Raw genomic sequence first — 25,782 nt, 5'->3', positions numbered from 1 at the left:
AGTGGAGGATCGTCGGCCATAATGACAGAAGTTGATGGCGACGAAGGATCGTGATGAAGGTAATTAACAGAAGAAGAACAATTTTTAGGTGAGAACTTACGCAATTGCTTATCGTATTTTTTTCGACGATAGGTATGTTCAATTTCTTTAGTGGAACCAGACCTTAATCTCATGCAAGCATAAAATTAGATCTAACTTATAGAAGGAATTTAGTAGGACTCGAATTTTATTATTATCTTAAACATTAGAGTTGAACAACATTGGCCTAAACTGCTGCTAACATAGCAGTGAAGCTAGGAATATGTGAGCATAAACCAACGGCCAGGTCACAAGAGAGATATGAGGGAGGCTTTCCGTGCAAGCACGGTTCTAATTAAGTAACCTCAATCTTTCAAGTTTCCTAGACACCATTGGAATATGATTAAGATTTATGGAATTAAAATTTATGCAAAGGCGGTATTAATTTTAATTTAATTTGTTTTTAATTAATTAATTATTATTATTTTTTTTAAATTTATGCAAGGGTTAAAATACAAACATGCAAATACGATCTACTCATACAATACTAGGTACAGTAGCATGTGAAGATACTCTACTCATACGTATAGCTATACGAATAGGCAAGCTTGTGTCATCGATAAATACTTCCATAATGCATGGCAAATATACATCAAGAATACATATATGTATCGCTAATTTGTAAATTGATATTACGTAAACGATATCAACAATGAATGAGCAAATTTGAATCACTCATACGTATCTAAATACATTAGCATGCGAATATAGTATACATACGCATATAAATACGACAAAACTAAACATGCAAAGTATTATACATAAACTAAAATACGACTCTTGTATTGCATAATAATTCGATTTCGACAATACTCATTGAGATTGCGAAAGTGTCATATAGAGAGCAAAATTTTACCCCGTAGGGTTTAGAAACAACTTACCCAACTCAGATTTTAACCCTCGTTGGAATGTTCTCCTCTTTCTTGACAAAATCAACTTATTAGACAATACCGTGTACGTATACGTAGAGAAATACTAAACATGCAATAATAGACACTTATACATATAAATATAGATACTCATGCAAAACAGTACCATTGGTATGTACATATACATTAATATGCAATTCATACCCACTTAATCGCATATAAATATTTACGGGTGTATTAATATGATTCATGCATATTTCTAGCCTAAGACGTAAATAATAATCCATAAACTAATTTATAATAACTACGTACATGGCATTCATGCAATAAAAAAAAAACACAGTAAAACGTTGGAACCTGTAGCTTCCCGCTAGTCCGCCAAAGAGTGAAACAGACGTTTCAATCGTCGACATGATTAATCCCAATAGATATTCGAAATTTCAGGTATAGGTCCAGAGATTTAGGCCTGGATATGGATCAAGGTAGATCAGGGGATGCTGGAGGTAAATTATTAGCACCAACGAACAAATGCACTGCGCGGACGCTGGTTACACTAGCGACGCGCGAAGTCCGTCTGCGCCGCACGCGGATGATTATCCCATAGTAAGCTCAAATTTTCAGAGCAACCTTATATGTGGCTGTAGTTTACGTTCCCAGTTCTAACTTTTTGTACCTGGAAGTAGAGCAAAAAATCCGTGAGCGAACAGGTTGTTTACGAGTGAAAAATTTTAAAAAAAACATAAAAAAAAAATGAAAGGGGAGAAAGCAAGAGAGTAGGGGTTCCCCCTTGATACAACTTCCAATCTGTAGAACAAGTCCTATGCCTTTAGAACAGCAGTGGCGCCATTTTGATATTAGCTTTTTTTTACTACGTTAGAGATTTGACTCTCTAATTTGATGCAAAAGCGAACTCAAAGTTCCTTACTCACGATCTTCGCATTCGTAAAGTTGAAGTAAGGATCGAACCAACCTAAAGGTTAGGACAACTACAAATTGATTGTTACTCTTATGGAACTAGTGAGTAAGTTTATATTAAAACTAAGATTCTTACCTACACAAACATTAAATAAAAACATTAAGATTCGAAATATGCAACTAAAACAAAATACAATTTACTAAATAAAAGGTGGAGAGCTAATCCTCCTCATGTGAAAATAACATTTAGTTGTTGATTTGAAAAAGTTCATTTGATTCTTCCTAGACTCATAGACAAGCCCTAATGGAAGAAAACTTGATCCCTAACATGTATGGCTCATTTCTAAACTCATACATGTTAGCAATTGGAATCAAGCAATGACTTATCTCTAAGCTCATTCCTTGATTCCTAACTAGACACTACACCAACTATCATTTTGGGATAAGATGTAGGTCTAGTTGTTCTTCCTAACAACCTACCAAACCAACAACAATTATTTTCTCTCACATGAGTTGGATTAACTCCCTAAAAGGGAAGTTAGCTCATGGTCCTTGGGATAAAGGATTACAAACTAGAAGAACAAAAGATAGAGAAAGAGGAAGAAGATAAACTAACTAAACTCACTTGCTTTTTATTTATTTTCTAGAAAAAAACCAAGGTTTCCTCCATTAAAACTATTACAAGCTTTTTCTTACAAAACTAAAAACTAAATAATAAGAATGACTAAGGAACTAAAATAATACAAGGTAAGAAAAAGAAGTCAAGGGAGTAAATGAAGTGTCCCCCCCCCCCCCTCTTGTTTTGTTTTCTTCTTTATTTGAGAGACATCTCATTTCCTTCCATGTGAAACATCAAACCACATTTACTTTATTTTTATCCACCACATTAAAACAAAGTGACACCTTGCCTTTTTTTTCACTATTAACACCTAATCTAATTAATTACATGCAAGGTGTCAACGTTGCACCAATAATTTGTCATTTTTGTCTTGACATGCTCCATAATTGATGACTCATCCAATCTTGCGGGCCCGTATAGTGGGTCCTATGTGCAGTCCAGTGGCGGTCCGGTCTTTGGGCAATTTTACAACTTCCCACCTATGCGTAGAGTTCATCGCCCTGATTGTCTAAGCAGCTCACTTGTCGCATTCGGAGTCCTGGTTCAAGAGGTAGGAGCTTCGGAAATTTGATGCTTCTGTGCGGATTTGGAAGAATTCATATACATGTCGTTCCTCGTGCTTTATTGCAGGTTTAAACCATATTTCCATGTTTACTGCGAATACCTGCAAAAGTATGAAAACATATTTATTTCATGATTATTAAACACATAGTTAACCAAATTTATATGTCTCAACGGGGTTTCATAATACACTTTTGGGTGCTTATCATGTGGCATATTATTTGTCACCATTCCCCTATTTGTCACCATTCCCCCAAAACAGTTACATATTCCCCAACTTTCACGTGTCTGTCTTGGACCCAAATATTTCGGCCCACTAACTAAAACAACTTGAAACACAACCCACGTTCGGTTTTTTTGAATTACAATATCTTATCTTCTCATTTCACAACAGAGCACTCGATCTCTCTTCCAAACTTCAATTTCACGTCTCTCTCTCTCTCTCTCTCTCTCTCTCTCTCTCTCTCTCTCTCTCTCTCTCTCTCTCTCTCTCTCTCTTTCGGTTACTTGATTTGCGAAAAGATTTACCTTTTCTATTTTCGAATGAAGCAATATCATCATCACTTTGGTAGTGTTTGTTTTAATAGCATGAGTTATGGTTCACTTCTTAATTAGAAGCTCTTCAAATTCTTTTATTACTTATTGGTTAGTCTCTTCCGTGAAATCTAGTTGCTTTCTTATTTTCTGTTCAAAGAAATTAGTACTGTGATTTGGTAATTTCTTCTTTGAGATGCATATTCATTTAGTTAGGGCATCACATTTCAGTTGTGGTACAAACTTGATTGGACGAACTAATGATTGCTTGGGTAGCAACCGTTTTCTCTTATAAATGGTGAATGAACATGAGACACTACTTCTTTTGTGTTTATGAGATATGGATGATGTATATGGATGATGTAGATAGATGATGGTCGTTGAACAAATAGAAGCATATCAAAACCTAATTATCCCTCAATAAGTAAAGGATGAGTAGGGTATCGTTCCACTTTTAAGTGTATGGTATGTGAAGGACAGGATTGGAAAGGGGGTTTGAAGGATTAAAAACTATGATTGTAGAGATTTTAGATTCTAATGCTAAACTAAACTAAATCAACTAAACTATGGTGTTCTTCGACTCTTCTTCTTCTCGTTCTTCGTGTTCTTCCTTCTTTATGGAAGGTTAATCTTCTCCTTCAAGGGAGAAGATGAAGCCGGTGCTTAAGGTTTGTTGATTCTTTTGGTTCATGGTGTTCTTCAATCAGGTTAGTTCTTTATGTTTTTAATTATTAGTTCCATTGCCCAGACCAGGGGATGGAAGTATAGATTAAGGTTTTTATTTATGAATATCATGCTAGTTTAGGGTTGTATTTATTGCAATTGAATATTTGTTAGTAACATGCTTTTATTTATTGCAATTGAATACAATGCTAGAATAGGATTTTATTTATTGTAATTGAATATTATACTATTATTCTTTACTTTTCTTCTAGTTGTGTAGTGTTTTAGAGTAAGGAAAGTATTCATTGTGTTTGCCTTAGATAGTGATTCATTGAATAGCTGCCCAAACTCACATAAAAGGAAAGAAGATACTAGTAACATGAACATATGACCAACCTTAAGTAGAGTTATTTGTTAATGATGTTTCATCCAAGAGGGCATCGGCACTCACTCGATTGCCTAATTGTAGTCTACTTGTGAGAACAACCATGAAGCAAAAGGTCATTGAATCAAAAGTATTGGTGGATTCTAATCTCTTGAATTCCCTCTCCTATAAATTATCAATAGTTTAGTTTAGTTTAGTTTAGCATTAGAATCTACAATATCTATAATAATAGTTTTTAATCTCTCAAACTCCCTTTCCAGTCCTGTCCTTCATATAAACATACACTTAAAAGTAGAACGATACCCTACTCATCCTTTACTTATTGAGGGATAATTAGGTTTTGATACGCTTCTATTTTGTTCAACGACTATCATCCATCTACATCATCTACCTATATCATCCATATACCATCTCATCTACACACAAAAAGAAGTTGGTCACTTGTCCAGCTAATCTTTCTAATATCTAATCGATGAATGGCAATGGAAAATGGTCTTTCCTTGATACGCTATTCAGCTTCCTGTAATCGATGCAAACTCTCCATCCAGTCTGAATCCTGGTTGGAATCAACTCATTGTTCTCATTCTCGATCACTATGGTTCCAGACTTCTTCGGCACAACTTAAGCTGGACTAACCCATTGACTATCAGAAATAGGGTAGATATTGCCGGTGTCAAGGAGTTTGATGACCTCTTCTCATACTACTTCCTTCATCTTCGAATTAAGCCTCCTCTATGGTTATTTAGAAGTCTTGGAATCCTCTTCCAAATGAATCCTATGTTGAACTATCATAGGGCTGATCCCCTTAATATCATCAATTGTCCAACCTATAGCTGACTTGTGTTCCTTTAAAAGTGCTACTAACCTGGATTCCCGCTCCTCAGTCAAATCTGATGCAATGACTACTGGGTAGGTTCCCAAATCTCCCAAGAAAAATACTTGAGTGTAGACGGCAAAGGTTTCAATTCTAGCTTAGGCGGCTCCTTCTTAAGCTCTTTAGACGGCAAACATACTTGACACTACTTCTTTTGTGTTTATGAGATATAGATGATGTAGATGGATGATGGTCATTGAACAAATAGAAGCATATCAAAACCTAATTATCCCTCAATAAGTAAAGGATGAGTACGGTATCGTTCCACTTTTAAGTGTATGTTATGTGAAGGACATGATTAGAAAGGGGGTTTGAGGGATTAAAAACTATAATTGTAGAGATTTTAGATTCTAATGCTAAACTAAACTAAATTAACTAAACTATTGAGAATTTATAAGAGAGGGAATTCAAGATATTAGAATCCACCAATACTTTTGATCTATGACCTACTGCTTCATGGTTGTTCTTACAGGTAGACTACAATTAGGCAATCGAGCGAGTGCCGATGCCCTCTTGGATGAAACATCGTTAACAATTAACTCTACTTAAGGTTGTTCCTATGTTTATGCTATTAATATATTCTTTCCTTTTATGTAAGCTCGGGCAGCCATTCAATGTATTACCGAGAGCAACATCAAGGAGTACTTCCTAATAGGGCGGCCATTCAATGAATCACCACTTAAGGCAAATACAAAGAATATTTCCCCTAGGCAGCCACTCCCTGAGCTACCCTTTCTAAGGCAATACAAAGAATACTTCTCTAACTCTAAAGAATTATACTACTAGAAGAAAAGTAAAGAACACTAACATGATATTAATATTGCAAAACATAAACCATATTCTATACTTCCATCCCCTGGTGTGGGCAATAAAACTAATAACTAAAAACATAAATAACTAACCTGATTGAAAAACACCATGAACCAGAAGAATTATTAAAACTTAAGCATCGGCTTCATCTCCTCCCTTGAAGGAGAAGATTAACCTTCCATGAAGAAGGAAGAACACAAAGAACGAGAAGAAGAAGAGTCGAAGAACATAAGACTAGAAAGACTAATTTATTAAGACTCGACTAGTTAAAACCGAATCTTTTATTATTAATCTCTCTCTGCCTCAAGTTTTGGATACAAGAATATAAGTGAATTGGCAAATTACATGAGGCACTTAGGTCCTCTATTTATAGGGGTTACAATGAGTTCTAAAAGTATTCCAAACCGCCATTTGTTTCCTAATACAAATAGACTTCTTTTAGAGTCCAACTTTGTCTCCAAAACTTAGAAGACAGTGGCTACAGTGTCGTTTCATGCGTCTGGACGCACTATCCTTGTGTCTCAGACGCGAAAATTGCGTCTGGACGCACGATCCATGCATCCCAGACGCGAAAGTCTATTTTCCCTCTTTTGCTCTATCCTTCTATCCTCTTTTGCAGGCTTTGGTCCAAGCAACGAATCCTTTGGCCTTGTGCTTCCAAATTGGCTTTAAAATAGGTCCAAGTCGCCTCTTTAATAGCTTCAATTCCTTGGCCTTTCCCATGATTGTCCACGGGTTTCCCATGTGATCCTTAATGCTCCGTTTTACCCCTTTTTCTCTAATATTTCACAAAACTCTCTTTTTCAGCTGTAGAATCATAAAACATAACTTATAAACACTATTAGTCCACTAAGATGGCTAAACAAGAGGCATAATCAAGAGTTAAATTACACTTTTTGAGCACTTATCAACACGCCTCTATCAGAGAAGAGCAACCCAACAAGGGAACTGGCGCAGGTTAGTTGATTTTAGTATCTTCTTTGATTCTTCGTGTTTAGTTTTCAACTTTGCCAATTGTGTTTTTAACAAAACTTGTAATCCTTGAATTGGTAAATTAGGTAAATTTGAGTATAAGTTGAAGTATTAGTTTCCTGAAACAAAATTACATCTTGAATGGTTTTACTGTTGTTTCTGGAAATGAGGTTAATTTAAGCTTTTAAATTTCATACCATGAAAGCATCAAACAATGTCAAAGTTACTGCTGAAAACATGAAGTGTATCAGGACCTATACTAATATCCTTTTTGTCTTGATTAGGATATAATAGCTCAATTTACATAACTAGGTTTAGTTTTGGTACTTAATTCTCTTACTACTTGGAGAAAATAGCTTTAGAGCAAGGTGTTTGGCCAACCCTCATTGGGCTTCGTCATTTTGACACTGGAATTGAAATAATACATAGATACATAACATAGCTCCAGTTTCCAAAATGCCTCATTCTTTTTTATTACTATATCCCCTTGCAAGCATCTCCTTGTGTCCTTTATAATGAAGGCCCCTTATTGGTTGAGCTTTTGTACGTTTATGGTCTGATTTATTTTAACTGATTGTTTAATTGCATTTAAATGGTGAGGATTTTTCTAAGCATAGTTGGAGGTTTTGTCAAATGCATTGCCATGACTACCTAAGGCACCATTTGGGAAACGTAGCCTCTTCCGTTGCACTTGACACTTGTACTTTGTAGTATGGTTTATGACCGATCCTCAATAGATTTAAGACAACCAAATCTTTCTTAGTTTCTTTAGTAGAAGTATGTAAAATGAAGATTTCACTTGTTGTCTATCAATGTTACATGCCACAACTTCTTATTAAGATGTGTTATCTATCAGTTGCTATATAATACTATTTAAATGCTACTAACCCAATATGTTATGTTCAATTTCTAGTTTCAATTTTATTCAAGTTGTAATCACTTACTGGGTGTGCTGACGGAGGGGACGGTGTGTGTTGGAGTTGATTGGCAGTGGAATTTAGACGTTGGAGCTTATCTCTTGATGATCAATGAATATCCTGCTAGACAAGGTATTGATATACAAAATTTGTAACTTGCTCTTAATTGGCAATGTGTGTTTCATAGACTAATTTTATATATGCATTGATTTATCAGTCATTTTTTCTTAATTTAATTGTGGTTTAGATGTAATATTTTCGTTATTGATTTTTTATGCAACTAGTTAGCCGATTTGTTCACATTGATTTAACTTGGCAATGGTCAACTAATTGTAGTACGCTAAGTTGCGCCTTGGTACGCTTGATATTTTTGTACTTGTTTTCTTAGTATTAAACAGGTGAATTACTATGTATGAGCAACTTTAAGTGGATCAGTAAATATAGGAGAGCCTTATGGTTATATATGTATGAGATCCATACCTTATGTTATCTAGCAAATTGTAATTGGAGGTGGACATGCAGGATGAAGAGGAGGCGGCGTGCACTAAGGTATGCTAAATTTATCAGCAAGCTTGTATTGGTTATATACTTATATGCTACACACACCTCCTGCTTGAACCAAGCAAGAGCTGGGGTCTACTCCAAGTGACCAAATACCTCTCACATAGAGGGGGGATAAAAAGAAAATAAAAAGGGGTATCCACTGTTTTTCTCCTCCATTTTTTTAGTTAACTTATATCAATAATGAAAAATGACGGAGGGTTTTAGTATATGCTATGTTCAATTATTTGACCCTATATATATATATATATATATATATATATATATATATATATATATATATATATACATCACATGATCCAACTACTTTGATTTATCAAGTTTATTTTTTTCAGATTTGATTCTTTGATCTTGGTTGCTTCATAGTTCATATGCTTTTAGTGTTTTTGGAAATTAATAATCACAAACAATGGTTTACGATCATGCGACGTGTCACATGTTTAGTTTTCATCACTTTATGATCATGCGACGTATCACATGTTTAGTTTTCATCACTTAACTAAGTTAACTTAGATCATGCTAACACCTTTCGATTCTACTTAATTTTATACAAGTTGTTAGCTCATTCATGATGTAATTACTTATTTAATTAAGGAACATTGCCACCTGATTTACTTGATTTGGTTGTGGATTTGTTCAAATTCCGGTCTAGTTCTTAGAAGCTCTCCCACTTTTTTTGCCATGTTGGATCTTCGCTTATTTGGTTAGTATTTTTACATCAAAAGCTATTCACTCTCTTTTCAGTAGTCAGAATAACTTAATAGCTTAAGCCTGGATTGGAATTTTAGTTGCATACTAAAACATAAACTAAGAACTATCTTCATCCATTACTATTCAAGCACTAGGTCTCATCGTCTTCACCCACCAGTTCGATGAGAGTACTGAACTTTCTCCCAATTTCGGATCGAGTGAGGAAGCTTTTATTTCTAGTTCTCCTTTCTCTCTCACGTGTATCCTATAGTATGTATCTCGACCCAAATTAAATTATGTACTCATGTATATGGATTATACAACTGAAATATTAGAAGCTGTCAAACCTCATGCTAAAGGTTTAGAACTTGTTAAAGTACTATCAGGTTTCTTCAGCACCTTTTGTTGTGTAATGGCTACTGCTCAAGCTATTGTTGCTGCACAAGCACTTTAAGCTCACTGCTGTTTGGATGTTGCAAGCACATAACCAAGCGGCAAAAGATACATCTAGTATGGCTTTTGTAGATGGTAGTTGTAATGGTACACTGTGGGCTATTGTTGCACACTGTGTTTGGTCCTTGGCGAGGTTTCATCTTTGTTCTATGGTTAATTATGGATTCCCCCTTGTCCAACTTTTACAAATGTTGCTATCTAACTTTGTACAACCCTATTTTCTTATTCACTAAAGATTAGAAGCAATTGTTATATGGATTTTATTTGTTTTGGGCAGTTCTCTTTATTGGAATAATCATTAAAGCTTAGTAATAAATGATTTTTTTGTCATTCCACTTTATCTTTAGCATTTTTAAGATTTGGTGGGATCAACAATGGTCGCTAGGTATTCGATGAAGATGGCCTAGTATTGTAGTGTGGTAGGTGCCCAAGTCTTGTTTTGATCTTTTAGTTCATTAGTTTTTATTTTTTATTTCTTATATTTTTAACTTTTGCAGATCAAGAAACTAACTTTTTGGCCAGCAAGAAGACTTCCACCTCGGATAGATGTCAAAGCTCGTAGTTTGTTCGGTGTCTCTAAGAATGTCTTTCGAACTATAATGAAGACTAATCGCAAGTGTTTGACGTGAATGTGACTTGGTCACAATTCTTTCTTAATCTATTCATTTATATATTATTAAGTACTTATTGATTACCTAAGTTTTATGTCTATTTTTGCTACAGGAATATTCAATGGAGTTCGCATTTATGAATGCTATTTGAATTGTAATGGATTATATTTCAGGTTTATATTTGTTGCAGGTCCAATTCAATGTGAAATGCCTGTTTTCAAATATATACAAGTTTTTTTTTTTTGAAAAAAATTATAACATTTACCACGGTTTTGCTAGAACTGTCACAAAAGATACCTTTTTTTGTGATGGTTTTTGACCAGTTGTTACCATTTTTAATGGCTGAGAGAGGCTAATATGGAACAAATATTTGTGACGGTTTTAGGAAAAAAATAAATGACCCCCATTCCGTCACGGTTTTGGAAAAAAAAAAACCAATGACAAAAGACTTTTTGTCACTGTTTTTAACAATGATATAAAGCCTTTTTTTTTTTGTAGTGGAAGGATAAGAGCCTCAGAGTTACTCCTGACCGGGAAATGCGTAACAAAAATAAAATAATGCAAATGGAAGCACATAAATCATGCTAGATCATCAGTTATCTGACGAAGAGGAGAACCACCGCCTATAGAAGCATAGCCTTCTTTACTTTTGGGTGCCCTAAACACAGATATGAATTGCGCCAAGGGACTCTGAAGAAATTGAAACAATCTTGGCAACCGAATAATATCTTGTCAACCATAAGAAAATAGAGCTTGAGAAAGAGATTCAATCTGATGGTGGAACATGTACACATATAGTAGGCAAAATAACAAAAGCTTGATAACTAAAAATATATATAAGGTAATAAGCTTATGGTTTGTACAGGAGAAAAATTCATTCTCAACATTTCCTTGCATTAACATCCATAATTATAATAGAACTCCGCTCCTTCAAAGAAATGACTGCCAAAACTTGGGGATCTTCGGGAGTGTCTCATAATTCATGGAGAAGAGCACTTTTGATAAATACATAGTTATATACTTGAAGCAACTTCAGAAGAAATAATACACCTAACTCTCTTTCTATACGTTTTGTGTGCGAGATGTTTGAAACCTTTGAAATTACTTCGCATTTTGGGTGGATTTGTACTTACACACATCTCCTTACAAAAAGCTTAGCATCCATAATTATAATAGAACTCCGCTCCTTCAAAGAAATTACTACCAAAACTTGGGGATCTTCGGGAGTGTCTCATAATTCATGGAGAAGAGCATTTTTGATAGATATATAGTTATATACTTGAAGCAACTTCAGAAGAAATAATACACCTAACTGTCTTTCTATACGTTTTGTGTGCGAGATGTTTGAAACTTTTGAAATTACATCGAGTTTTGGGTGGATTTGTACTTACACACATCTCCTTACAAAAAGCTTAGCATCCATAATTATAATAGAACTCCGCTCCTTCCAAGAAATTACTGCCAAAACTTGGGGATCTTCGGGAGTGTCTCATAATTCATGGAGAAGAGCACTTTTGATAGATACATAGTTATATACTTGAAGCAACTTCAGAAGAAATAATACACCTAACTCTCTTTCTATACGTTTTGTGTGCGAGATGTTTGAAACTTTTGAAATTACTTCGAGTTTTGGGTGGATTTGTACTTACACACATCTCCTTACAAAAAGCTTAGCATCCATAATTATAATAGAACTCCGCTCCTTCAAAGAAATTACTGCCAAAACTTGGGGATCTTCGGGAGTGTCTCATAATTCATGGAGAAGAGCACTTTTGATAGATATATAGTTATATACTTGAAGCAACTTCAGAAGAAATAATACACCTAACTCTCTTTCTATACGTTTTGTGTGCGAGATGTTTGAAACTTTTGAAATTACATCGAGTTTTGGGTGGATTTGTACTTACACAGATCTCCTTACAAAAAGTTTAGCATCCATAATTATAATAGAACGCCGCTCCTTCCAAGAAATTACTGCCAAAACTTGGGGATCTTCGGGAGTGTCTCTTAATTCATGGAGAAGAGCACTTTTGATAGATACATAGTTATGTACTTGAAGCAACTTCAGAAGAAATAATACACCTAACTCTCTTTATACGTTTTGTGTTCGAGATGTTTAAAATTTTTGAAATTACATTGAGTTTTTGGTAGATTTGTACTTACACACATCTCCTTACAAAAACACATTTATGTTGTTTTCTTCTTGCTGGAAGGGGTAAGTCATTAGGGTCTTCGTGATCTAAAGATCAGAGTGTGGAGAATTTGTCTTGGCCCTTCGATTTTCAAGAAACTTAATTTCTCTTTTGATCAGCAGACAACTTCAACTTTAAGTTGACAAATATATACCGATAAAGGTTGAGAGACTCTGATCGAATTATACAGAGAACAAACTCTATTCTTGTTTTTATTCAACACATAAAAAGAGTGAGTGAGACCCTAAATGTCACACCCCATCTAAAATTTATGAAGGCAAAAGCCTGAGATATACTCTATCTTTTTCCTATGCTAACCCTAAACCCAACTCAATTTTTAAAAAAATCAGGGAAAAAAATGATTTTCCCAATTGACAAACATAAAAGAATCAATCAAATAAGAATAAGTAATTAAAGAAGCAGTCTTCTTACCTCTTATTAATTGCTTTCTTCTTCTTCTTAGTGATTCAAAAAGGAAAAATTGGTAGGATGAAAAACACATATGTTAAGCAATTGATTAGGGGGTTTATTTTTTTCTGTTGAGAAGATCAAAAAATCTTCTTTTCCGACTCTTGTTTTGATTTTCTTCTTCTTAGTAATTCAAAAATGGAGAAATTGGTAGGATGAAAAAACCAAACATTAAGCAATTGATTGGGGGGTTTATTTTTTCTATTGAGAAGACAAAAAGATCTTCTTTCTGATTCGTGTTTTGATTGGGTGAAGCAGGCGGTGGAAGCTAAGGATGATGGCTCGGAGTTGAGTAGCTATGAGAATGTAGGTGTTGACTGGTGGTTGGAGGGAAAACCCGGACGGACGCCGAATAGGCTTAGGTAGCTAAAACGGACAGATGGGGAATGGAGTGAGGAGAAAAAGCGCGGTGCACGGCTAGTTCGCCCATGCCTCTATGTGCTGGCGGCCCATGCTACATCGGCTAAGACGGGCACGCTCTATTAAAGGTGTTTAGATAAACCTCGAATTTTCATGTGACGGATAAAGGAGGAGTGCTCTTAAAATGCGGCAGGCCTGTTAATTTGAGGCCCACAATATTCTCTGAACCCAGTACCAACCTAGTTTATGGGCCTGCGTTTCATTACATAAAAATGAATGAATTTCTAAAAGCCCAGTACAAACCAGGCCTAGTTTATGGCCTTGGTTTTTCACAACTATAAATACCCTGGTCCTCACTTGTCACTCATTTCTTTTTTTTTTCTCTCTCCAAAAAAACCAGCTCTCTCCTGAAAAAAACAATGGCAACAACAACACTAGTAGCTCGTCTCTCAAGAAGATCCCTATCCTCAAAACTCCAACGAAACTTTTCCACAGCAGAAGCAGCAGCACGAGATCGAGTGAAATGGGATTACAGAGGACAAAGACAGATAATACCATTAGGTCAATGGGTACCTAAAATAGCTGTTGATGCTTACGTGGCACCCAATGTTGTTTTAGCTGGTCAGGTTAAGGTTTGTGATGGATCTTCTGTTTGGGCTGGATCCGTTTTAAGAGGTGATCTTAATAAGATTACTATTGGTTTCTTCTCTAATTTGCAAGAACGTTGTGTTGTTCATGCTGCTTGCGCTTCTCCTACAGGTTTGCCTTTTTTTTTTTTTTTTTCGTTCAATATTATGGTTTTGACTAATTTAGAAATGCCCCAACTTGTATTATTACTTTACAAGGTAGTTTATTGGCGACTTTAACCTTGCTGAAAAGTTTTATCCTGTATAACATTGTACTGATACTTAACTGTATGATACCCTGCATGAGACAGGTGAGAAAATTCTGAAACATACTCTTCATGTAGGAGACCTAGTTTGCAATGAATGACAACCAAATATGTCAAGAGTTGATCTTATCTATTTTCACCGTTTTATGGTGGTAATATGAGAGCAGGCAGGGACGGAGCCAGGAATCTGACCTAGGGGGGCCGAGTGTCTACACATAATCAAAATACAGGGTCGGTTGGCCGGATGGGGCCGGACGGAGCCATAAATCTGACCTAGGGGGGAGTGCTTATACTATTTCAGAAAATGAAATAGCATGAAGCGCACGTTAGCATGAAACGTGTTTACCACTTTGACCATATAATTAACAAGGGATAACAAAACGTATTAGTAGATGAAGGAAAACATTCAAATTATGATCATGCCCCATAGATCTTGAAAAGGAACAATAAAGGCAGACTAGGAGAAAGCAAAGGCATGGCCACTTTAAGCTCCCCACAGTCACTTTTATAGACTGTTTTAAGAGGTTTGTTCCATATATTATGTGCACCCTGAGCTCTTTCATCTCCAAATAACTCAGCGAAATCGTTGAATTGAAAATAATAGTTTAATATCAGGGTTTTAAAATGCTTACATATTCTTCTAACATCATTTCTTGACTTCTTTCCATCAGAATTAGCAAATCCTTGTTGTAAATTGAAATAAAATGGTTTAAGAAGTTATGAAAGGATTAAAATGAGCGATTTTCTCCATTTTTTTCAAAACTCAGAAAGGTAAAGTGAATAGTGAAGATAGAATCAGACCTTATTAAAGAAATGGTATAATAAGGCTTTACTTTTTGATATTTGGAGAAAGCAAGTAAGCTGTGACTTTGCAAGGATTTTTTGTTTGACTTAATTGTGTGTTTTTTTACTTCTATTCTCGGTCCCGTCTTTTTATATTCTCTAAGAGTAGATTAATGATAAAACACTTGGGTTTGATATGATGTTCCTACACCTATTATAAGAAGACTATGTTGTGACTTCACGTTTAAAAAACATAGTAAAAAAGTTTGAGGGGGTGGTAGTAAAATATTTGAACTTATTTTGAGGGGGTCTGTCTCCATCTATGAGAGCAGGTCATTATGTCTCACAACCACAACCATAGTTAGTCTTGACTTGTGCACACTGCACAGTCTCTTAGTTGGGGTGTTAGGAGACAAACTGGCTAGGTTGTGTCTTTACTAGACTTTGTTTTCGAAATGGAACACACGCTTACAACAATGAAAGCTTGGTTTATAACAATAAGTCCGTATTTATTCTACGCACGTATTTGCTAGCAGAGTAAGGTCTATCTTGAGGAAGAGTTTATAAGGGAGTACTTGTAGGTATGGTAAGAACCTAAGTTCGGGGAGAGTGTTGAGATCGTATACTAAGCATATCTGTGAATTATGCTGCATAGAGATAGGTTTTAAGTGCGCTTTGGTCACTTACTTAATGTTGTATGGTTGCTTGTCTATAGCTAGGAAGCATAGAGACGAACACGATAAATCTTAAAAGCTAAATAAAAAATAATAATAATAAAATAAAAAAGAAGAAGAAGAAGAAGAAGAAAAGATTAAAAAAAAAAAACTAGGTCAAGTTGACACTGAGGGCATGGCGATAAAGTAATTTTTTGATCGTATTAAGTACAAGATTCATATTGTGACAAATTGATAGTATTTATATCCAAAATTAATATAGTATTTATAAAAATGCTACCTCAATTGCTAAGCGACGAAAAAAGAATCCAAGTAGTTTTGTAGTCTAATCATGTAAGTCATGTCAAAAGGTCAAAAGGTCCAAAGGTTTCCTCAACTCTTCTTCCCTACACATCCAACATTTTTCTTTTTTTCTTTGTGGCCCCATCAATGCATGTCATTTAGTTTGTCATACTTTTGTGTCATAATAACCTGATTCTACATTGTGTAAATGAATTCAAGGATATACTGCTTAGGGTTTGTGCATTCTCATGGGGGTGTGTTATCCGAGAGGGTTGATTGGTGGTTGTATTTGTTGTCTATTAAGTTTTATGTTATCCGCTCTATGTTTTGTTTGCAGTATGATAGCTCATCCTACACTGTTTACCACTTTGTTTTGCTAATATATCTATTGATTGTTTACCTTGATTGCTAATATATCTAATATCTATTGGTTGCTAAAATTAAAATGGAACAAAATAAAAACCTCACCCTATGTATTGTGTGCAGAAGTGTCCCAAAAGTATCCATGTGAAAACTAAAAAGCAAGATTTTGGGCACATATGTTTCTGTGTCCGAGGAGTGTCAATGTGTTTGAATGTCCGTGTTTCCTGACTCTGTAAAGATTGTTCTTTTTCTTGCAACATAAACAAGTAAGTATGAACTGACGTAATGATTTTCTCCTTTACTTGTTTCATAGTTTTCTTGACTCTCAAGTAAAATAAAACAAATTTGATGTAGACCTACAATAACAATGTTGAGATTGTACTGAGTCTAGTGATACTGTTAGAATCTTATTAATTTTATGCGTGTGTTGGTTTTAGCCCCATATTGGAGAGCTAGAAGTTCAATCACATACTCCCTCCTTAATCACAAAGTGAGCCCTATGTACTTGTTTACCTTGCTTAAATAAATATTTCTTAGTAGTTTTCGCTTGGTATTGGAGCTTTAGGGTTAAGACATAGCGCTTCACTTTTTCTGGTTACTAGTTTCCGGCGAAGAATGTATTTTTCTGATGAGTTTTGCTAGTCCTTTTTTTCTCCTCGTTTTGGTGGTATTGTTTATGTGAGATTGAGATTTTTTCCAGTGGGCACATCTGGTGATGTTTCCTTGTGAACTATTATGTTGATGCTCTTGGTTTGTCACTGAACTCTCAATCTTGGTTGATATGGTTGTGTTAATATCTGCAATTTAGTGAATGCTTTCATATCTTTTAGTTATAGGTTATGGTATGGTGTTCATTCATCATGGGATATAGATCTTTGAGGTCTTGGTGTTGTGGGTTCTCTCGATTTGGTAGTGTTTGATTGGTGATTTTTGTTTTGGACTTCCTGATTGGTCTGTCTACTATGGGGATCCATTGATGTTAAGGTAGGCCATGAGATATCTAAGGAGATACGTTATATTGTTCAGCAAGAGTTCCCAAGTGTTATATACTTAGGCTTTGGTGTTTAAATCTATAAGTCTTGGATATCGATTTGTACGGAATTAATCAGCGCATGTTGTGTGATCTTCCCCTCCTTTCAAAGTGTAAAATTTGATGATAAACCTTGGTGGTTTATTGCTTGGTTGGTATTCAAATTAATTGATCTATGGTTAAGTTATCTAGGGTTTGACCCTTTTATGTCGTGGTGCCAAGTTATCTGGTGTGTTTCACTGGTTTCTTTCGTTTTAGCTCTTTTGTTGAGGGGCATATGTGTATCAGTTGGTGTCAATGATCGTTTGGCTTATCAGGGTTTGATTTCCTTTTGTAGTGCAGTAGTGCCAAGTACTTTGGCATTTCACAGACTTTTGCTACCTCTTGTTGAGGTATATTTCATATCTTTATTCGTTGTTGATGTTTTTGTCTTTGCTGTTACTGAAAGATGCTTATGGGAAGTCCTTTACTAAATATGCCTTTGGGTTTGAGAGGTGGTGTAGGAAGTATTGATATAGGCAGCCCGCCTTAAGCTTATTTGCTTGTTTAGAAGTTGTAAACCACTAATTGGATGTTGCATTTTGTGCCTTTGCCTACTATCAACAATTTGAAGCAGTGTCTTTATTAGTCGGCTCATCATCTCTCCTCCCCAAGTTATCAGATTTTATTGGGTCCTTGTGCACCATCCCTCCACCGATTTGGATCCATCCCAGCCTTTGGGGGTTCTTGAGTGATCTTCTGTTGAGGACCATTTGTTGTTGGAGCTAGGAATGCCTATGTGCTGGGAGCCTTTGTTGTTGGAGTTGTCGAGGCCTTTTGAGTTAAAACCCCACCCTATAGATGGGGACCAATTATGGATTGTGCTTAGTGGTGGCTAAGGTTGGGACATCATCGGGCTTGGATGAGAGATCCTTAAGGGTGCCATGTGTGGGCCTTAGACTTGGCTATGGTTAGGCTTGGCAAATGGTCCCAGGCTTTTTGTAGTGTTGTTATCGGGTGCCTAGTTCATGAATGTGCTTGCAGCTAGAGCTTGGAGATTTAGTGACATCTTTGTATTTGCTTAAGGGGAGTTTTATCTATGTACTCATATAATTGCAAGACTGAAATATAGAGAGTTTTTATCTATGTACTCATGATTGCAAGCCTGACGTATACATTTTGTATATTTCGGCTTGAGCAGGGGTGTTGACAATGTACGAGTCTAAGTGATATTGTTAGTCTTATTAGTATTATTAGTATTATTTGTGCGCATTTTAGTCCCATATTGGAGAGCTAGGAGTTCTTTCCAATGTTCCCTCCTTGTTTAGGGGAGTGGGTCGTATGTAATTGTTTACCTTTCTAAAATAAATATATCTTAGTAATTTTCACTAACAACAATAAAAAAAAAAGGTCTTACATCAGAAATGAAAAAAATCGTAGAAACCCAGCAATGGAGAATCGAAAGAAAATCCACACAGGAGTGCCTCTACAAGTATCTTTGAAAAATTCTTACGGAGTCTGTCACATCTTCACAACTACTGATGGATGAAGGGGCAACAAAGGCGGTGCGAAACTGAAAAATAACGGTCCGTGCGGCTGAGCTTACTTTGGATAAGTTATGGTTGATATACCCATAGAGTTGTTCAAACCATGGATGTATGGAAGATAAAGAAACAAAATGTCATTGATTAATGCGAGGATGCACGGCAAGACAAAATTCTAAATAAAAAAAGAAGTCATTTGTCACGAGGACCATATATTTTCCGCGTGAAAAACCAAGTATGTGGTTTCATACTTTTTTTTTCTAAAAGAGATAATTGGCCCTCGTGGCAAGTTGTTTCTATTTTGGAACAAGGTTTTTCTGTCTTGTCATCCATTTTTGCACTATTCATTGACATTTTGTTTCTTTATCTTCCATACGCCCATGGTTTGGACAATTGTATGGGTACTGACCATAATTTGGCAAAAGTAACCACTGCCCTGCGACTGTTAAGCTGCACTTTTTGATAGGCAAGAGTTAAGCTCAATGACGTGATGCGAGATAACATACTACGCTGTGCAGCTGGAATCAGATCACGTGGTCAGGTTTGCAGGTCAAAAAAGTGAAGTGCACAATGGGGCAGGGTGGCAATGCCAGGTTCCAGTGTAGTTATAGGTGTTTAAAAAAGTATGTTCTGCTACCAATAGTACAATTGAGACTTGGGCATGCATGTCAAAGAAGCATATAGAGGTTCATATGGGGGAATCGTCCAATTTATGCTTTCATGGTGGAAATCTCATGGACCCTACACAGATGATAGAGGACAATCTTATCTTTTCATTGGGCTGATCATGACTGTAGTAGGAGGTCCAAGGACCCGAGGGAGACACATGATTGAGTGGTTTTCCTCATCGTTGGCTATGTTCTACTCCCGAGTCCTTAGTCCATACACTCTGAGGTAAGGAGTCTAGTCTCTGACCCCTACCCTCTAATGGGGTCACCTTCCTATTCTTTCATCAATCTTTTCATCCAACAAATTCCTTATTCACCGCTACTACTGCTGTCCTGCCACCAAGCCTTTTTTTTTCAATTTTTTTTTTATTGGTAAAGATTCCATCTACCCTTTTGTTTGGCCCATGAACATGGTTTTATCTATCTTAGCCATCGTTAAAGCATTACCATCTTTACCTCCTCTGTTTTTTTTAAACATTTGATCTTCTTTGTGTGGTTTGAATATGGCCATACTTCAGCGATCAGATGGTTTAGTTCATCCAATCTAGTTTCAATTTTGAACTTAGAGATTTGACAATCAGAATGCAATGACAGTCAATAGGCCACCCACTTTTGCATTCTGGGACAGTTCTTTTACAATTTTACAAAAGAATCCAAGTGCACATATTGTGCTATTAACGTGATGTTTTGAAGGCTCTGAACAAGATGATATAAAATTTCTTGTTGTCGTTCCTCTGGTATGTGTTTTTATGATGTCAAAGTATATGTGCCTCGATCTGAATGATTTCTGTTTTGGTCTTTTTCAGGGCTGCCAGCAGAAACGTCAATTGAAAGGTATGTTACAATTGGGGCATACAGTCTTCTGCGTTCTTGCATAATCGAACCAGAGTGCATTATTGGGCAGCGCTCCATTCTCATGGAAGGTTCATTGGTTGAGACTCAATCAATTCTCGAAGCTGGATCTGTTCTTCCTCCAGGTCGGAGGATTCCAACAGGAGAACTGTGGGCTGGGAATCCAGCGAGATTTGTTCGGACTTTGAGCCATGAAGAGATATTGGAGATCCCCAAACTCGCTGTTGGAATCAACGACCTGAGCAAGAGCCATTTCTCAGAGTTCCTCCCCTACTCCACGGGTTATTTGGAGGTAGAGAAGTTGAAGAAATCTTTTGGAATTCCAATTTGAGTATTTTGTGTTTTGCATGTTGCTATTTTGTGAGGAAATAAGCCCTAAAGCCGCCTCTCTTAGCAACCGTCCAATTTTTCTTTACTTGGATGTGATGGTTGTAGAAAGAATTGATTGGATATTAAATCAATGGATCATCAATGATGATCAAAGAAATTGTCAGAAGAGGTAATCCATTTAGTGTTTTATGTATGTAATATCTTAAATATGTTAACTACCCAAACTGCTAAGAAGCTTATATAGTTTATTAAAAAAAGAAGCTTATATAGGTTCGAGCGAGTGAAACTGTACATATCGAAGCTCTTGGCTGGGGATATCTTATATCAACCTCTTGGAATTAGATTCTGCAAAGGTTTTCAGTTGCTAGCATTCATGATGACGATTCATGATGACGATAGTCTCGAGCATTGTAGTCAGGTGCTGGACTAACATATGAGGAGCAACATCAGCTCAGCATTGGAATATTTTCCTTCAGAGTTTATACTACATATAAGTCCCGATTGAAATTCGCCATCGACTTTACTTGCGATTTTGAAGCATACCCTGCAACCCTGCATTCAATTAGTGTTTACATTTAAATGATTATGTTAATGCTGTTTGAGCTCAAACTTACCTTTCTCCCCATAATATTCATTAGTAAAAGTAGTACCAAGTTGTTGTGCACACATGTTTTTGTAATTTCATTAATTTCCATCTGTACCGTTGAGTTAGCTGGCGTTGGGCTGGGTTTTCATGTCTTGATACGTTGGGCCTGGGTTTGGAATAGCATGTACGAATGGGCTGGGGTTTCCAAGTCTCTTTATTACAGTTTCTAAATCAAAAGTTAAGGAATCCAACCAGGAAGTCGGTCAGTTTCTAATTACAAGTTACGGTTTGTTTTATACATTGTAATTGTTGTCTTGGTGTCCAACTTCCAATTTTATACCTTGTAATTGTTTTATGGCGACCCTACATCTCGCGCACCATAGATTTAGCCTTGTTTTATACATAGTTTCTAATTTTCTTATAAACGAAATAGGAAACTGAAGTGGCGGTGTGAAGTTTGTTTATAAATACGGTTCTCCACTGTAGTACTGAATATAATTTGTTTCGTTTTATTGTTTTATTTATCTGCGTTCTCTTATCTCTCTAGAAGTGCTAGGGCTAGTTGTTCTTGTGTACACGCATTTGTGTTGAAAATTCATACGTTCTCTTATATTTCTGGAAGTGCTAGGTGCTAGGGCTAGTTGTTCTTGTGTGTACGCATCTAGATTCATACGTTATCTTATCTTTCTGGAAGTGCTAGGTGCTAGGGCTAGTTGTTCTTGTATGCACGCAGTTGAAGATTCATACGTGAAGGAATTAGGGATGTCCATTCTGCCCGAAACCCGAAACCCGCCCAAAACCCGAAAAAAAAAAACCAACCCCCCGCCTCGAGCCCGACAAAACCCGAACCCAACCTGCACCGAATACATAGGGTCGGGTTTGGTCACACTATCTAAACCCGGACCGACCAACCCGACCCGATAATTTGGCCCTAAACCCGTTAAAAGGGTTAAAAAGCCCAAAACCATATCCGGACCAACCCGAACCCAAAACCCAGTTATATAGGGTAAAAATGCCCGACCAAAACCCGAACCCGAACCAGACCATAATTCCCAACAACTATATTTTCATTTATTATCTATTTATCTTCAACAAACTTTTAGTCTTTTGCTTCATTACTATTTACTTTTGGTCTTCAAGACAAATTACCTTTTGACCGCACTTTACTACTCTTCTCTCTCTTCCCTCCAACAACTCTCCAAGAACAAGACAACCCAATCACACGCTCATGATGAAGAGATTGGTGGGTTTGATGGTGCTTAAGTTTGCATTCACTCAAAAATTTGCAAAGACCTCCTCAAATATCTCTTTCTAAATGTGGTCACCAAGGCCGAAAGAAATCAACAGTCGGATTCACACCACCACAAGAAACCGAAACTCCCAAAAGCCATCAATCTTATTGTCAAATCAACAGTCGATTCACACCACCACAAGAAGTTCGAAACTCCCAAAAACCATCAATCTTATTGAGTTATTGTCTTGGAATTGCTTTGCTTTGCTTGGTCTACTTTTCTTCTTTTGCTTTTCAAAAAATGCAATCCCGCGGTGTTTTGAATCTTTGATGATCATTGGGTGGCTTTTACGATGTTAAAGTTAAAATCGGATCAAATCCAATAAAAGAAGATGGCTTTTGATTAATTAGATGAAAAAGAGGTTTTTTCTTGAGATCTAATAACTGAAAATGGCGTTCCTAATGAAGAGATTTAATATTCTTTTATTTCATATATTTCGGGTTTTACCATACCCGAAACCCGAACCCGAACCCGACGGGTACCCGAAATATAGGGTTAGGGTAGGGTTTGGTCACATGTATCCAACAAATACCCGAACCCGAACCCGACCAGCAAAGAATAGGGTCGGGCCCGGGTAACCCGATACCCGTTCAAAACCCGAAAAATCGGGTTTGGGCCGGGTCGGGTACCCGTTTGGACATCCCTAGAAGGAATCATCATAAGAAAAGATGATGAAATCAGTCTCGGCAGAAAATATCTCTAAAATCAATGAGAGTTATATTGATAAAAACACGGGAATAATGGTGGTCAATTGTCTGAACGAGACGATGGGTAAGGTCCTAGAGTTCTTGCAAAGAGGCAAAGGATCATGATCATAGAAAAGGAGAGGATCTTCTTGCTTTAGTGCTGTTTGTTGGGAAATACTTGGCAGAATCACCCTTTGCCTGCATGCTATGTATCTTCTCGAGTTCCTTCTTTCCATCAAGGGTGAGGACGAACCAAGACCATTCTATTCGGTTTTATTTATGCTTCCCCTATTGTCCCAAATAACAACCTCCATTGAAAGATGTAAAATCCTAGCTTCAGCCAAAAGGCTGTAATATGTTATAGATTGCTTGATCAAGATAATGGATGCGGTTTATGGCAGTGATGGGGAGAATACTAGTGGGAGTATGGTTTTAGCAAGTGATGTAATTAGACACGACCTATTGACAACTGATGAAGTGGATTGGAGTTGTGTTGGAGTATTGGATAGACTCTATAGGCGAGACATCTATGGACATCAGGTTGCAGGCCTTCATGCTCTTATCATGGATTCAATCACAACAGAGGATCTAATAAATGCGCTATGTGATTGAAAGCTCAGTGCAAGTGCAACAAATTTTGTTATGTGTAGAAAAGAAATTCAAGATTGATTGTTAAATAATGAAAAGTCAATGTAACATGTAGGAGGGAATTCTGAAGAGAATTTTCAGGAACTTTATTTTTTCCAACTTCGTTTGTAATAAGTTCTAAGAAACTGTCTACAGTTATAATTCACGAATTTTGATTTCCAACACGGATTTTCTTTTGATTGGTAAAGATCTTGAAGCATTCGTCTCTAGCAAAACTAAAATAAGCGTCTCTTTTATCGTTAAGCTTTTGTTGTGGCTATAGTCCAACTCCTGGGGTAGGGAATTGCCCAGTCTCACCTTCGAAATAATATAGACGGTGAGATTAGGTGTCATTAGGCCTTGCGTTCAGAAGCTGCCAAGGTCTCATTGTTCTTGAGATGTGGCATTGCTCCTAGTTAACGAAATAGGAAACCCAAATTACACAATTTACTGAATTGTGTGAAGAGTCTAACAGATCACGTAGTACCAAGACGACTTTTCATTATCTTGTATCTGAACACTGCACGAATGTTACCACCTCTGGCACATATGAAGGACACTGAGGGAGTATCAGACTAATCAGAGTACAAAGTGAAGTGTTTGCAGATACACCTACGCACACATTCGGTCCACTAATTCCAAGAAAATGTTAGGCAAACATCACCCAACCGCAGCTATTGGCTCAATGGCAGCAAAATCGTTGCGGAAATCCGGGACTAACACTTATTTAGTACTTCCAGTGCAGTTGCTCCGCAGCAGAACTGAAATATCTACTCCATTGATATGTATTGGAATGTTTCTTCAAAATGTTAGACTGTTTAAATCTAGTAGGAAACATCAAAGGGATTCAAAGCTAAGGGAAGTTGTCCTAAAATGGACTTGGATGTTCAACAATAGTGCGAGAGAATCAGGGAAGAACTGAAATATCTACTCCATTGATATGTATTGGAATGTTTCTTCAAAATGTTAGACTGTTTAAATCTAGTAGGAAACATCAAAGGGATTCAAAGCTAAGGGAAGTTGTCCTAAAATGGACTTGGATGTTCAACAATAGTGCGAGAGAATCAGGGAAGATTACCGCGCACTGCATTTTCTGTAACCTTTCAGCATTGATGCATAAGCAACTTAGCTAGACAAATTATGGGATGGCTTTGTAACAGATTATATTTGTTCCCTACTTCCCTGCTACAAATTCAAAAGTGAATTTATGAAAATTGAGAATCAATAAGACTTTAATTGGAACATCTCAGTGGCCTGCTACACGTAAACCTCTATCGCTTCCAATAATAATTGACTCTGCCAGCCGCTCTCAAAGTACTCAAATGTTCCGAAGAGAGAGTGCAGGGAAAAAACACCCTACATAAGTATACTAAAAAGGTATATTAACAAAAATATTCAAAGACGCATATCATAACAAGAGTCTTTTAATACCAGCTCTAAATGCCAATGAAATCTAGCCGATACAAGATAAATCCGGAAAGTCAGAATTTACCCAAAAATAAATCCAGAAATCCGGTAACTGCAACTATAATTTCCCTTCGACCAGTCAAGATCATTGTACTGTTCGCCCTTTCCCACCAAAAGCTGACTACTCTATCAAAGATCTATTCAGTGGAAACTTCAATCTGTTGTACAACTCAGAGATCAATCTAGAAAATCATT

General features: G+C 36.5%; 1 protein-coding gene and 2 long non-coding RNA genes across 3 annotated transcripts; 2 read left to right on the top strand and 1 right to left on the bottom strand.

Annotated features, from left to right (window-relative positions):
- Positions 1-3,343: 3,343 nt before the first annotated feature.
- Positions 3,344-8,864, bottom strand: LOC147515203 (uncharacterized). Its single transcript, XR_015209909.1, has 2 exons — positions 7,223-8,864; positions 3,344-3,892 (listed from the first exon to the last, which is right to left on the bottom strand). It is a non-coding gene; the product is annotated as an uncharacterized LOC147515203 (long non-coding RNA).
- Positions 8,608-10,655, top strand: LOC147515202 (uncharacterized). The gene is made up of 3 exons (XR_015213393.1): positions 8,608-8,746; positions 10,179-10,320; positions 10,399-10,655. It is a non-coding gene; the product is annotated as an uncharacterized LOC147515202 (long non-coding RNA).
- Positions 10,656-13,896: 3,241 nt separating this feature from the next.
- LOC147515201 (gamma carbonic anhydrase like 1) lies at positions 13,897-21,122 on the top strand. Its single transcript, XM_086586353.1, has 2 exons — positions 13,897-14,291; positions 20,554-21,122. The coding sequence occupies exons 1-2, from the start codon at positions 13,952-13,954 to the stop codon at positions 20,928-20,930; spliced, it is 717 nt and encodes a 238-aa protein (XP_086442479.1). The 5' UTR covers positions 13,897-13,951; the 3' UTR covers positions 20,931-21,122.
- The last annotated feature ends 4,660 nt before the right edge of the window (positions 21,123-25,782 follow it).

Source organism: Coptis chinensis, chromosome 2 (assembly GCF_015680905.1).
Source record: "Coptis chinensis isolate HL-2020 chromosome 2, ASM1568090v1, whole genome shotgun sequence".
NCBI classification, from domain to species: domain Eukaryota; kingdom Viridiplantae; phylum Streptophyta; class Magnoliopsida; order Ranunculales; family Ranunculaceae; genus Coptis; species Coptis chinensis.
The sequence above is the reverse complement of the archived record's forward strand: the minus strand, read 5'-3'. Positions and strand labels throughout refer to the sequence as shown.

Bases quoted from the DNA above. Each gene is read 5' to 3' on its own strand.
- LOC147515201 (XM_086586353.1), top strand. From the start codon at position 13,952: ATGGCAACAACAACACTAGTAGCTCGTCTCTCAAGAAGATCCCTATCC. The intron at 14,292-20,553 runs GTTTGCCTTTTT...GGTCTTTTTCAG, and splicing joins TGCTTGCGCTTCTCCTACAG to GGCTGCCAGCAGAAACGTCA.